This window comes from Vollenhovia emeryi, unplaced genomic scaffold (assembly GCF_000949405.1).
Source record: "Vollenhovia emeryi isolate VEMERY1.0 unplaced genomic scaffold, V.emery_V1.0 DF939159.1, whole genome shotgun sequence".
Classification (NCBI taxonomy): domain Eukaryota; kingdom Metazoa; phylum Arthropoda; class Insecta; order Hymenoptera; family Formicidae; genus Vollenhovia; species Vollenhovia emeryi.
The window spans coordinates 954790-969142 of NW_011967207.1; the positions used below are offsets into that span (position 1 = coordinate 954790).

General features: G+C 43.1%; 1 protein-coding gene across 1 annotated transcript in view; it reads right to left on the bottom strand.

Annotated features, from left to right (window-relative positions):
- LOC105564843 (neuropeptide FF receptor 2) overlaps nt 1–14353 on the bottom strand; it is a 55044-nt gene that overhangs the window by 21064 nt on the left and 19627 nt on the right. The window contains exon 2 of the mRNA XM_012017560.1: nt 1925–2024. Coding sequence (XP_011872950.1) covers nt 1925–2024 — 100 coding nt within the window. The remainder of the gene's footprint in view (nt 1–1924; nt 2025–14353) is intronic.

The window sequence follows — 14353 nt, forward strand, 5'->3', positions numbered from 1 at the left end:
TATATTAAATTAGTTACTGGTTATCGAAAAAATGTAACTGAGTTAAGCTACAGTTACAGATGAAAGGAAAGTAACGAAGTTAAGTTAGAGTTACTAAGGCACGGTTTTACCAAACGTAACTTTAATCTTGGTTTAATTCGTGTTTCTCTCTTTCTAAAGTAACAGTTGGAAAAAGACGAAGAACGAATTAAACTAAGCTCAAAGTTAAGCGACGTTGGTGAAACCAGGCCTAATGCGTGGTCTACAATACGTGGAGTAAGCGTGGAGTAAGGAGTAAGGGAGAGCCCTAACTTCTAGCTTTTGGTGTAAGGAAGCTGAAATACGGGCATGATTTTTAAAATAATTGTAACACTGATTGATGGCATTTTGATTCACTGAGAGTAAGCCTAAGAGCTGAAGTAGGAGTAAGAAATAAAATGGATTTATTTCCTTACTCCTACTCCTTACTCCAGCTTACTCCATGTATTGTAGACCAGCCTTAAGAGAAGTAACTAACTTCGTTACAAGTAACGAGTCACTTCTCAACCCTGCATTTTTCTATATTAAAAAATTGTTTATTATACTTTTTCCATACTCAAATTGTTCATTACACAAAAGTTCTTTCTCACTCGTAATTATTTGTTCTGTGTAGCTTGTCTAACGCTTCAGGGGACTTGCCCCAGAGCGTTTAATAAATAAAGATTCTATTCGATTCCCTTTCCCTCCCTCGCGCGCCGAGCAATTCACGGAAGATCGATCGCCTCCGCAGATCCTATAAAACCATTCCTCGCGGCGAAAGTCCCTGTGTTCTAATGCGAAATTGATAGAAGCAGGGGTTATCTTCCCCCAAAAATTCACACGCGCCTCGAGAAGTCTCGCCTCTCCAAACCCATTCCAGCCGACTCTCTTCGCGCTGTTTGATTAGAGATATTTTTTTTAATACTATACGGCAGCTTCTGCACGAGCGCTAAATTCAATCGAGCGGGCGCATCTTTATGACATTCGCGCGAATAGGCGGCAATAATTTGCGCCATGAATGAGATACGAGGACTACATTTTATTCTCTCGTAAAACGGAAGTGTCACGTAAGGAGCCATGCGCGTATCGTTTGCATATAAATGTCAATTTATGCAAACGCGTCTGATTTTCATACGGAATAAGTTCGATGTGAAAACTATGCGTCAGCGATAGTTAATAAACCTTCACGTATTGACGGTAATGCTAATAATGCGGTACGTGTTACGATATAACACGCCGAAACGCATTGTTCCACCTATTACCGTCGCGTTATATATTACACGACAAATTTCGAGTGTGGGTATAACGTGCGCCCATTTGCCACGATCGATATACCATAACGGTAACGTGTCGATAATGTGTGCGTTGCACCGCGATCTATAATTATTGTCCGTGAGCGCGTTGCATTGCTGATGAGAAATAAATATGTCACGGTGGAACCCGTTACGGGGGCTGCCGCAAGACAGGCGTTAGATTTCATCAGAACCGTAAGGACGGATCTGTACGGATTTCAATAACCCTACTCCGAGCCGAACAGCGAGCTAACGCAAGAATTCATCAATATCTCGCAAGCTGTCCGGCTAATTACACGTAATTTCCCGCTTAATTTCTCCGGCTCGCGTAACAGGTTTGCTCGGGACTTGTCAAATAACTCATCCCGACGTAACGTATCGTTACGCATCGGCGCGCGCACGTGACTCGCTCGTTTATTAATTTTAAGGCAACCTCGATCTCGCTTTCAATGTCCGACACTTTCGAGATAAAAGATCGCCGCGCCGCCTCCGAATTAGCATACGCGACACGGTCCGCGCGCGTCTGCGTAGAGCTGGGCATATGTTAAACACCTTCCCACGTGCGAGCCACGTCCACGCGCTGTCCCTGTACGGATGTAAAAAAAAAGAAAGAAAAGCGGACGAGTAGCACGTACCTGTCCAGGGATACCGCGACCAGGCTGTAGACGGAGGCCACCACGGAGACGCCCTGTATATAAGCGACCGCCTTGCACATGAACCATCCCAGGATCCACGCTGAAACACAAGTCCGCAATTTATCGTTTCGAGTATCACTCGTGGAACTTCGAGGCGGCGCTGCCTCGACGAGTGGCCGGTCGAAGGGCTTTTTAGGGACTACTGCGGCCGCGACTTACGAGGGCCGAACTTGCTCAACGTAACAGCGAGGAACGAGCGCTAAGTCTAGGGCACTTGACGAAGATACTAATTGTACCGCGTTACAAATGAACTCAAAAAAAAAAGAGAGAACCCCGCGAGTAGTCGTGTAAAAGTCGCGAGTTCTCGTGCAACAATTTTACGCAACTAGCTTTCGGAAAAATTGCTTGTTCCGATGCTGTAACTGGCGATTTTGTGCGGCTGCATCTGCGAACTAATTAACGGAAGTTTACTCATTTGCGTTCATCGAGCTCACTGAGCGTCCTATTATACTACAATGGTCCGATTAAGTACGTTAAACCGAGTTACCTGAAAATAATTTAGATTGTCTCGGCGAACAATAGGGCGGAGAAAAGATATTATTTATACTTAATTAATGCATGCTCGATCGCGTGAGTCAGCGTGCTTCAGTCGGCGTGAGAAAGATTCACGCGCTGCTTTATTTATTCCCCCCCCCCCTCCGTTGTAACAGAAATAAAATTAGAGTTAAAGTAGGATTCTCATTGAAACTAAACAAGGATGGCCAGTGCGAGTCAAGGCAGGTTGTAGATGGCCTACACTTGTAATTTTTTTTTTAATATATTTACAAATCGTTTATCGATTTGAATATGTAAATTCACTGACGATAATAACTCCACCTGTAAGAAAACTGCGTCACGTCCGAGGAGAAACCGGCGCGCAGGACAAATGTGGAAAAACGAAACGGTATATGAATTCACAATTTATTAAAAAAAAAAAGAAAAATTACAAGTATAGGCTATCTACATCATGCCTTGACTCGCGTCGGCCGTCCCGGTTTCTGGTGTAGAAATAAAATTATTTTCGAGAAATCTCGTTATTTTTCGAGCGAAACAATATCCGAACGAGCAGCATCGCCCGGTAGTTACAACATTATGAATCCGAGTGACCCATTTTTGAGAAAAAAGGCAGGCGACATAAGCATGTATCAATTTTATCGCCCGTCACTTTTCTATACGTGCACAACAACTATTATACCCTTCTCTTCAGGAAGAAAGTAATTAATCCCGCGCCCGAAAATGGGGGGAAGCTTAAAACAAGGGGAGTTTTCAACTAGCGCTATCCATCATCGTCTCCGATTGATGGTACGGTAAATAATTATCTCGCATAATACAATATTGAAAGCATTTGGTAGTATAATATGATCGATGAGAAAGTTTACCGCGTTCTCAGAATAATAGGACTACGCAGCGCAACGGAGAGAGGGGGGGGGGGAGGGAAGGTAGGTCCATCAAAGGAAAGGTCGTTCATAAATATCGAGCGTCTACCTATCGTGTAACGTCGCAACGAGATACAAACGCGATGCGCCAACGAGGGTTGCAGTTAGGCTGATGGCAGAGAACGGTCCGTAAACGCTTAAGACTGCCTCAGTCGTAGACGTAAGGCAAGGCAGAGGAAAATTTAAGCCGTGAAAGGCTATTGTATACCAAACGTCGCTTAACTTTAATCCTGGTTTAATTCATGCTTGTCTCTTTCTAAAGTAACAGTTGGAAAGAGACCAAGAACGAATGAAGCTGAGCTTAAAGTTAAGCGACGCTGGTGGAACCGAAGACCTAGGACAGTCTTAAGCATTTACGGATCGTTCTGTCATCAGCCTTAGGGCCTGAGCAGAATGGCTGTCTCATACTCTTAAGACAGCCTTAAGACAATGTCTTATGTTTTAAACCTTTGTCTTGAGGTGACGCAGAATAATTGTCTTATATCTTAAGAGTACAAGACAGCCAGTCTGCTCAGACCCTAAGGCAAGGTAGAGAAAAATTTGAATCGTAAAAGGCTATTGTATAGTTAAGCATTTCCGGATCGTCCTCAGTCACTAGCCTCAGACTCTCTCAGACTCCGCCGCCCCGATCTCTGTCGCGATTATCGCGGTGCCGGGGGTGTCCTCGCCAAGGGCGTCCCACGCTATTTCGAAGACTCCCGAAGAGCCGTGCCGTAAATTCGAGCGGTTATGGGACAAAACTGCTCTCGTGCATGATGTACGACGATGCCGCCGATAATGAATTGCAACGCGCAATCGTCGGGGCGCGAGTCGCAGCAGCGTGGAGCATTAAGGGTCGGGGGAGGGGCACCCAAGGGGATGTTGAAACGCCTGTTTACCAAATTCGATCGATGTTCCGCTTTGCTCTAATCGCGCGACGACACGTTTCAAGCTGAACAGCGGATACGGTACACGGCCGTGGAGTATTGTGCGCGAAGTGAATGGTGCAGGCGCGAGGTCGCATAGAAGGGAACCTCCCGTCTGCACCGCAGATCGCGGCCGTTAAGCCGATAATTATTTATTCCGTCGAATACATAATTTCTCGATAAAGCGAGTCCGACTATCGCGTTGCATTAATGCATCCACTCGCGAGAGATAATGGACAATGCGAAGTCGCACGGGGTGGGGATGCAACGCTCGCGGCGGGAAACAGGCACACCGGCGGGTGTAATTTCTGTAATGTAAACCAAGTCGCAAGAATATAAACGGATAGAGAAGTTATCATTGATGATTACATCGCGCGCGTTCCCTTCAATTAACATCGAGTGAGCACCAGCAAGAATTTCATACCCAGACGCTTAATGTTAACCTTCTGAAAATTACAAAGATGCATCCAGCTGTACGTTGAAATGAATTTTCCTCTCCATATCCGCCGTTTAATGAAGGTTCCACATTTTACTCCGCAGAAGCAATTAACTCCCGGACGCATAAAGCGTCCTTTTTTCATAATGTCGAATCAAATGTAATATCGCTGATCCCGAAGATCGCGCGTCGAGTGCACACGAGAGAGAGAGAGAGTTTAAATAAAATTATCACGCGTCTGACTCCCCGCGAAGAGACGACGATAGATTGGCAATGGCGCAATATTAAAGAGACCTCGAGAAGTTGGGAGATCCAATTCGGCGATTCGATTCCTCGGATCCAAAGCACGGAAATTCGCTTTCGTCGAGTGCCCGCAGTTCCGTTTGATTCGTCCATTCTTGACGGAGCTGTAACTTCCGCTTATATAATTTTCGCGAGGACCTTCGTTCGAAACTTACCGACGAAAATACGGTGATCATTGTCGCGCCAATACGTACGCGCGTCACGGATGACGGAAGTTGGATTTCGCGTCGCGGGGAAACTTTCGCAAAATGCACTCTCTCGCTCTCTCGCTCTCTCTCTCTCTCTCTCTCTTGCGCGCGCGAGGAAGCCCCCTTACATTCGGACACTCCGACCGACGGCTTCCGATGGGACATTCAGAAAGTTTTTCGCTGAATAACGCGCGAGCGTGTACGTGACTTACGCCGGGACGCGAGTTTCCGGGTCCGTTTCGGGCTAAAGCGCGTGCGAGGATTCGAGATAAAATCAATGCCTTTTGTCTATTCGCTTTAGGACTCGTCGCTTATCCCGCGGTGGTCTTTCCTCGCGGGAAGGAGTCGCGCACCGGCGGGACGATATATTTGGACTTGCGGGATACACGGGGTTCATCAGGGCGGCTGATACATCGACGTGAATAACTCATGACGAGATGGGGAAAAAATAGCCTCGTACCACATACGGCCGTTTATTGGTCGTCCGTAAGGTATGTAATTACATAATCGTTCCGCGGCTTAGTATTTTCCCTTCTGTTCCACGGCGAAAGAAATGTCGATTGCGCCACTTTACAAAGGCTAACGCACGTAGAACCAGTTTCATAACTCGAATGCAACGTGCAATAACGATTGATAATGATGATAAACGCTCGGCCAGCTTCGCGGAAAGCGCGCCCGAGCACGTGTATTATTTTTATTTATATATTCTTCTCTCCCGGCGGGTTATTTCTCAAGAGAGAGAGACAAGGGCGCCGAGATAAGGCGGCGCGCGGCAGTTTCATATTTTTCATCATTTTAATTAATGCCCCGCCGGCGAACTTGAAAGCGCACGAAAAGTCTTATCGGTCAATTGCACCAAGTGTCTCATTAGTCGCGTTTTTCCTTTCCGCTCTCTTTCACCCGTCTGGCTATCGATAATAATATGTAATTTTCTAGTCGAAGCTGCCATTTATATTTCGCGGTAGTTACTAGTTAGTCACGGATATTATGTCAGAGTGAAAATTGAGGCGATAACTGGGAAACGGCCTTGGCCCATTTTCGCCCAGATTCACGGCCCTTTGGTGCGCCAAAATGTTTTATTCCATTGTTTTGATGGACTTGCGCGCGTCAACTTCTATTTTTTTTTTTTTACAAAACTCACATCTTTAGACGGCGGTGCATCCGTTTGGAACAGCAAGCAGGAAACGTTCAGGAAGCATTTTGAACTAACGCCGAATAATAGACTATTGTTATAAAATCGAGACGGTTCGTCGCTTTATCGAACTCGCGACGTCGAACAGCTCTTATCAAGGTCGCTTATCATATTCAACGGAATATCTTCTATCGACTCTTTTTTTAGTTCACTTTTGCTTGCAAGTGAACCTTTTTTTTATGGCCATCGTCGTCTGAATCGAAGTCTATTGCGCGGCGCGAAAAACGATCGCGTTCTAAAGTGATGGGAGTCGCGTTAATCTCAGAAACGCGCAATGTCGTGCGTTAACGACGCTTTTTTTCCTCCCCCGGTGGCCTTCGCCGTCGGGATAAAGGCGGGGAAAGAAATCATCGCTTTTAATTGTCCACTGTGGAAACAAGGTTCCGATTGATCGACCGGTGGTGGCGAATTATCGCGAAGTCACGTTCGCGATTTTAAATGTCAAATTTTTACAATCACCTCGCTCGCGCTCGCGCTCGCGTGTACGTAGATGCGACGTGTACGCGCGCAATGCCGTCTCTGCATATTACTTTCACTGTCTACGCTCGATTAGATAAGCCGCTGGCTTACGGGCATAATCTACGCACCGGCGCGACGGCGTGGTTGTGACCCGCACGACCCACACCACGGCGCACACTAAACTCTTAATCTTGTGTCGCGTAGCACCGCCAAATTCGAGGTACACGTTAAAAGAAAAAGTATACGTAATTATGAGGTACATGAAAATGCACCGAAATAGGAGGGAAGATAAGTATATTAGTCCGAGGTACAAGATATATGAGGTAATAATGAATGTATGACGATCAGTTGTAGGTACTCTGGGAAAAAAAAGGACAGTTATCAATCCATTTTCTCGCCCGCAATTAGTAATCGAATTATTTGGATTGTTCGCAACTCTAGTCTTTTACGAATTTTACCCCGCGCAACGAAAAATCGCAATTAGCTATTCTATCTATCCATGATTTTAAAGTAGCACTAATCAATTCTCTCAATTAGTTCTGTCGATATTCAGTAACGCAAAGATAATTGTCACTTAAGAGGCACTAACCGAAATGTTAAGTTGCTTAACTACAAGAAAAACCCAGACAGCACACATATCTAAAAGACATCATAAAGACGTCTTTAAGACGTCTTTTAGACTTAAAGACGTCTTAAAGCTGTCTTTTAGACATGGTGTGCTGTCTGGGAAAGATGGTCAAAATTTTTCCCAGAGTTACGAACAATCCAAATAATTCGATTACTAACTGTGGGTCCCGAAATGGGTTGCTAGCTGTCATTTTTTTTTCAGAGTACCGTTCGAGGTACCGTCTCCTAATTGCGAGGTACTATCTTCCCTCCTATTTCGATGGATTTTTATGTACCTCATAATTACGTATACTTATAATTTTAACGTGTACCCCCAATTTTCGGCGGTACACACTTAAGAGCGTGCTGTACACCATTGGATCAGCGGGAGGGGTGGCCTGCGTTTTTGGTTTTGCAGCTTTTTAGCGGACCCAGAAGTGTGGCATTGCAGCGTAATGAGATCTAGTTACGGGCGCGGGACAGTTAAATTGCGAGAGCCACGTTGAGTATCGATTAACTAAAAATGAATTACGGTCTCTTTCGGACGCTTCCCGCATACGTTCGCGTCTCATTGACTCGATTATTGTACGAAGGACGTGTGCCGCTGAAGCGGAATCCAGGAGGAGAATGTGTGTCCCCATGGAGACACATTCGAAATGTTTCGTATTGATTTTTTTAGAGCGCGCGAAAACCCCGGAGAACACATATTGAAGATACATATCGCGGCCATATATATCACGGCTGTGAATGAAAATGTCAAGTTAATACTTTTTCCCGACTCGCCGGTGGATTTTACTTCACGGGTTTTAGATTGGACTCGAGCCAACTTAGGTTAAGGGCCAGATCGTAGATTAAGTTAAGACCAGGGTCGTCGAAAAGTCTTTCAAAGTCTTTCTTCTTTATCAAGAGGAAGTTGTGAAATTTGGGACTCATTGAAAGTGGCTTACTGCAAACGCGCCCAAACGTCTGATAAATCGGAAATGTCTCTCAAACATCCTTATATTTTAACATTTTTGTGTAGAAGCTGCACAATTTATGGAAAGACACGCACGCGGCTGTAATTATTTACTAAAAAAAAAAAGATCTTACAACTGCAGCAACAATTGTAACTGAGATGTATAAATGAATAGCCAATACTGCGAAATCGCATATGTTTTATATCTAATCAGTTTAAATAATAGAAACAGAATTTCTATCTAAACTGTTAGGAAGAAAATCTTTCTGTGGCGCCCATCCATTATAACGTTCGATTGTGGTACATAAACGGTTGTATTCTCTGCAAAGATTGTTCTACCTACGGTACCGAAATCCATTTTCATCCAATGTGAATGATTAATATTGAGGCCAGTATTTATAGTCAGGTCTTATATTCAAGACTGTCTCAAGATCACCTTTGGATACTCCCGAGCTAGTGAAATGTTCCGTATAGCATCTTTAGATAAATCCAAGACGGTCTTGAATATAAGATCTGACTATAAATACCGGCCTTAGTCACGAAACCTAATCTTTTCAGAGGATATTACTGCTCTGGGAAAAAAAGGACAGCAGCCCATTTTGGGGCCCACAATTAGTAATCGAATTATTTGGATTGTTCGTAAGTCCACTCTGGGAAAAATTTTGACCGTCTTTTTTTGTAGTTAAGCAACTTTCGGTTAGTGCCTCTTAAGTGAAAATTATCTTTGCGTTACTGAATATCGACAGAACTAATTGAGAGAATCGATTAGTGTTACTTTAAAATCTTGGATATAGATAGAACAGCTAATTGCGATTTTTAGTTACGCGGGGTAAAATTCGTAAAGGATTAGAGTTACGAACAATCGAAATAATTTGATTACTAATTGTGGCCCCAAAATGGGTTGCTAACTGTCTTCTTTTTCCCAGAGTATAATGATGCTGCTATAAATGTTTGCAGGCTACAAACAATTTTCTAACAGTTACACAAAATAGCGATAAATTTTTGCTGCGACACCCAGAAATCTATCTGCATTAGTAAGATTATTTTTTGAGCGTTTTGATGCAGATAACGCTATTTCTTAGCGAAACCAATGATAATTATCTCTTTAAATAGATTGCTCTACATTTTTCATACCTACACGAATCAGAATTGCAATTCTTAAAAACCTCCTATACTTTCCTTTGATAGTCTTAACAACAATAAGAGAAGCTTGCCAAACTTAATAGAAACTTGTCAGAAAATCCTTCGTAAATGAGGCCCGTAAAGAGGCTTGTATCCCTTTTATTTAAACAGTAAGCAATATATATTACATTCGTTTTAATCGTTAAAAAATGCTGGATTCTCCATCTTCTTTTGTTCATGGCAACAAAGGATAAGTACAGTCGGCGTCGGAATAGATAGAGGCGTTGTTTGGGCAATCTCTACAGATTTATTGCTGTTTAAAAGGAAAATAGTAACAACAGTTGCACAGCTGATAAAACTTGGCTGTACCGGGGGTCTTCTATGCAAAGAGGACACTACAGCATTCTAATAAGTTTCGTTCAAACGCAGATACGTGGAGGCATTACAGAAGGCGCTCATAATACTAGGGCTGTTACTTTTGATAGCTTCGAAGATTCGAAGCTTCGAGCTTGACTTTCGAAATCTTGGAAGCTTCGAAGTTCGAAGTTGACTTGGAAGCTCCGAGACTTCGAATTATTTCGAAGCTTCGAAACTTGAGTGTCGAAGCCTTCGAAGGAAATCGCCAAGCCCTACGTAATACCTCGTCGGTCGCGGGACTGCACGAAGAAGTAATCGTGAAGACCGTGATGCTGCCACAGAGCGCCGAAAACGAGCGCGCGCCGCACAGACTCGGACACGCGCTGACAGTGTCCTGGACCGCAACATGTTCTCGGACAGATCGGGATCCTTCCTACCGAGGGAGGAACAAGAGAAAAGTACAGGGCGCGACGTCGCGCGCGATGAATCAGTGTTGACGTCCGCACGGTCCTCCTATTGTGCGAGTCTCGCAGTTTCGCTTCCGCGGTATCGCCCCCAATGCCCGGCTATTTGTCTTTCGCATTCCGCTTCCAATTGCGCGAAACGGCCCGAAAACGCCACTCGAAACCCGGAATGACTTTCGACACGCGCATACGCGAGATATCACGCATCGCGGAATGCGGTTCTAATAATTCAGCGGTGAAATCATTCACGATAAAATCGTGCAAATTGTATATACCGACGATTTATGGCGATCGCTTGCCGCTTTAAGAACTTTAAAATACAAAAATACGAAACCTGACGCATGCTTTCGAACAAAATTAGTGTTGTCGCGCGAGAATAATTAATTGCCACAGTCCTCGTTTATAAACGAACTCTATAAATTCAATTTTTATATTAGTTCGCATTAATAATTAAAAAGAAAAATCCAGATCGGTAATAATGTCTGAATAATTTTACTGTACTACAAGTCGCACGCCTGGTTTACTTGTATTTTTTTTTACTCTTATATCAACCACAACAATTGTCTCCCACTTTTGTAAATCTTGCCTACATTACTATCGTCAATCTTACGTTACTTTCTCGATTTTAATACTTCTAACTTTATTTTCGTAACTCATTTATGTATCAATCCTTTATTAAAATCGCTCGTAATTTCTTTGTTAGATCACTTGAAAAGGACCACAAACCATGGTCGAAACGTTGTGAGTTTGCCCGAGTCGAAATTTTGGCGCTATGAACCTTTAATTCTATTATAGTAGGACCTAAGACAGTAAAAGAGGTCGAAGTGCAAGTACAAAATTTACTCCTACTTTAAAACTGATAGTGTCGGAAATTTCTACTTTTGCCAATTAGCCAGCATTAAAGTAGGTCCTCTTAAACAGGAGTTAAGATAAATTTTTAGAATTGAAGATTTAAGGGAGGAGTAAAAAATATAATGTCATCAAAGTAGGTTATTGCTGGTTTATGCAGGTGTATAGATCAGCTGAGTAGGTGTAAATTATCTTTAAAATTGTCAAAATAGTACCAAAATTTCGACCCGGATGAACATAAAAATTTGCCAGACATGATCAAGTAATCCTTTGAAGTTTTCAATCACTTCTGGCGACTTCGAAGATTTCCTCCTATTAACTTTTTGTTCCTATGTCGCGCTTAAAATTCTCCGCGATACTTGAAATAATGCGAATACATGGGTCCGCGTTTCTTTCAAAACTCATCCGTCTTGTAACGCGACACAGTGTGTACCATGAATCCGAAATTTATGATGTTTTGCGTGCCGTTAAATCCAACCTCGTCCGTCGATATACGGCGCCTATAATTTGTAGAGTGTCGAATTGTGGACTTACGGAGTTATGGAAACGCGCGGGCTTCGATTCTTTTTAATATCCGGAGCCGACGGAGAGGAAACGCTCGCGGATGAAAGAGAACGGGAAAACTTATCGTACACTCTTCATGATGTACGCGAGGTATCGGCGAAAGGGGGTGGGACTGGGGGCTGTGGGAGGGATTGAAATTTTCGCAGCGGAGTCGACGGGATCCCCCTTTCGCGTTCGTCATCGTCAAATATACATATAGTCGGATCTCTACGGCGGAAGTGCACGGCAATAAGACCCGGCGCACCGAGTGCGGATAACATCTTGGATTTTACCGCGTTCGCGAGAGACATTTCAGCTGCCTGTAAAAGTTCCGCGTCGCGGAGATTCCACACGCACCTACACTGCCGCGTGAATACCTAACGATACTTCCCGGGGCTCAATAAAGACTACGCATGCGGCTATAAAGAGATTATTGTTAAAAGTATAATGTCCCGGCCGTGTTATTAATTCCGTGCGCCTCGCTGCGTTCCGACGAGACTCGAGCGAGATTTGATGCACCTTGCAACATAAAGACGCGGGATATACAAATTACGATCGCTGCGGAAATTTGGCTGCCGCGCTGGCCGCCATCGTGTACAGCGTGACATAAACTCGTTACGTATTCCTCGATTTAACATTTTGTAGAGCATCAGAATTTTTAAACAGAGAGAGAGAGAGAGAAAATGAGAAAGTCAGAATTGCTAGCGACTTTCATGTAACAATAACAGTTATTGAATTTTCATTTTACGCTGTGTGCAATGAAAGGTGCAGAATTTTCCGGCGTTTTTAAGAAAATGTTGTCAAGCGACGGGGACGTTTCTCTCTCATTTCTTTTCTTAGCTCATGAATAATCATAAAGAGGTTTCACCGTATTGCTGAGCGTCATGATTATTCATACAAGTTGGGAGAAAAATAACAAGTAACAGATGTAGCGTGTCTAATTGTGAAACTCTCTAGTTCGAAGGCGCGTTTTTCATATTGCAAATTTGAAACTACAGCATAACTTTGTACATGCACCCACAGAAAAAATTTCTGGATCCAATGCTATAACACTTTAATGTATCATAAAATAGGGTCGATATAGCCAATCATATTTATTATAGAGAGAGGAATATTTTAAACTTAAATGAAAAAGTCTAAAATCTAGAATAAAAGGTCTTCTGTTGAATATCGTGGTGCCAACTTCGCGCGTTGTAAGATGGAGGGAAAATTTATTCTAAACGTAAGAATATACAAACTTACATCTATACAAGTCTCTTGTCTCGATATAGCAAGTCGATCTTTTTTCATTCGATAGAGGAGAATCAGAATTATTGATTTTATTTTGACATTGTCTTATTTTTTGTACTAAATGAGGTTGTGAGAAATATAAATGCGTCAAGAATATTTTTTGTCTCCGTAACAGAAATCCTTTCTGAGGGTGTGGGGTAATAAAAAGCGCATAAATCCAAGATTTCGTTGTGCTAAAAAATTTCACGAGTTTTCAGGGAATAAAACTGTCAATGTCCGTTATTTAAAGGTTCAATAATATTGAGAAATTAATATTTATAAATGGAGAACTGAACGTTCGATGTGAATTTCGTCTAATTGTAAAACTCTCTGGTTCGAAGGCGCATTTTTCATATTACAAATTTGAAACTATGACATAACTTTGTACATTGGGTCACAAAAAGCGCATAAATCCCAGATTTCGTTGTGCTAAAAACTTTCATGAGTTTTCAAAGGAAAAAATTGTCAATTTCCATTATTTGAAGGTTTAATAATATTGAGAAATTAATATTTATAAGTGAAGAACGGAACGTTCGGCGTAATTTCGTCGGTACTCTTTCTGCTTTGTTACGAGACGTACATGTACGCTACCGAATGGAATTTCTAACGTATCTCTGTGCATGTGCATGCATCCTGGGCTACCATGCTGGTTGCGATGATAGTCGATCTTCGTAACGTCAGCCAAGTAGAAGGAATTTCAATCGAAAAGCCGTGACCCCGTAACCAAACGATATCGGGATATCCCCCATCTCTTCGCGGATTGCCTTTTCCAAACCAGGAAATTCGTAGAGATTGATCGCGCGATATGGACTTCCGGCCGGTGCGGTTTGCTTATTATTTTTTTTTTTTAAAGCAGATCTAGCGCTAGGGCACGCTCGGCCGCGCACCGTTTGAGCGGGCGCGCAAGTGAGAAAGGAGGGACTAAGGAAACGAGAGTAAATTAGCGCGTCGCGTGACGATTGCGAATTTTCAGGTCGATGGAAGTTGAACATGCGCGCGCACGCGACTTTGTTTTCGTGTATCGCGATAATATCGCCGTGTTCTCCAAGACGCAGGGCTATGTCGTTGTATTACTCGTATCTATATCACGTGCACCACTCACACACAGTGGGCATAAATGGCTATTAGCGAAACTGCTCAAGTAAAAGATAATGGGATTTCACTTGCCGTGAGAATTCATATTTGTCTTTAAAACTTGTTGTGTTTCAACATCATTTTCGCAGCCAACGATCCCACGGTATATATACTTTCGTTAGAATTTGAAAATTATTTTTTGCATCCGCTCTATATTGGATCCGCTCCACTC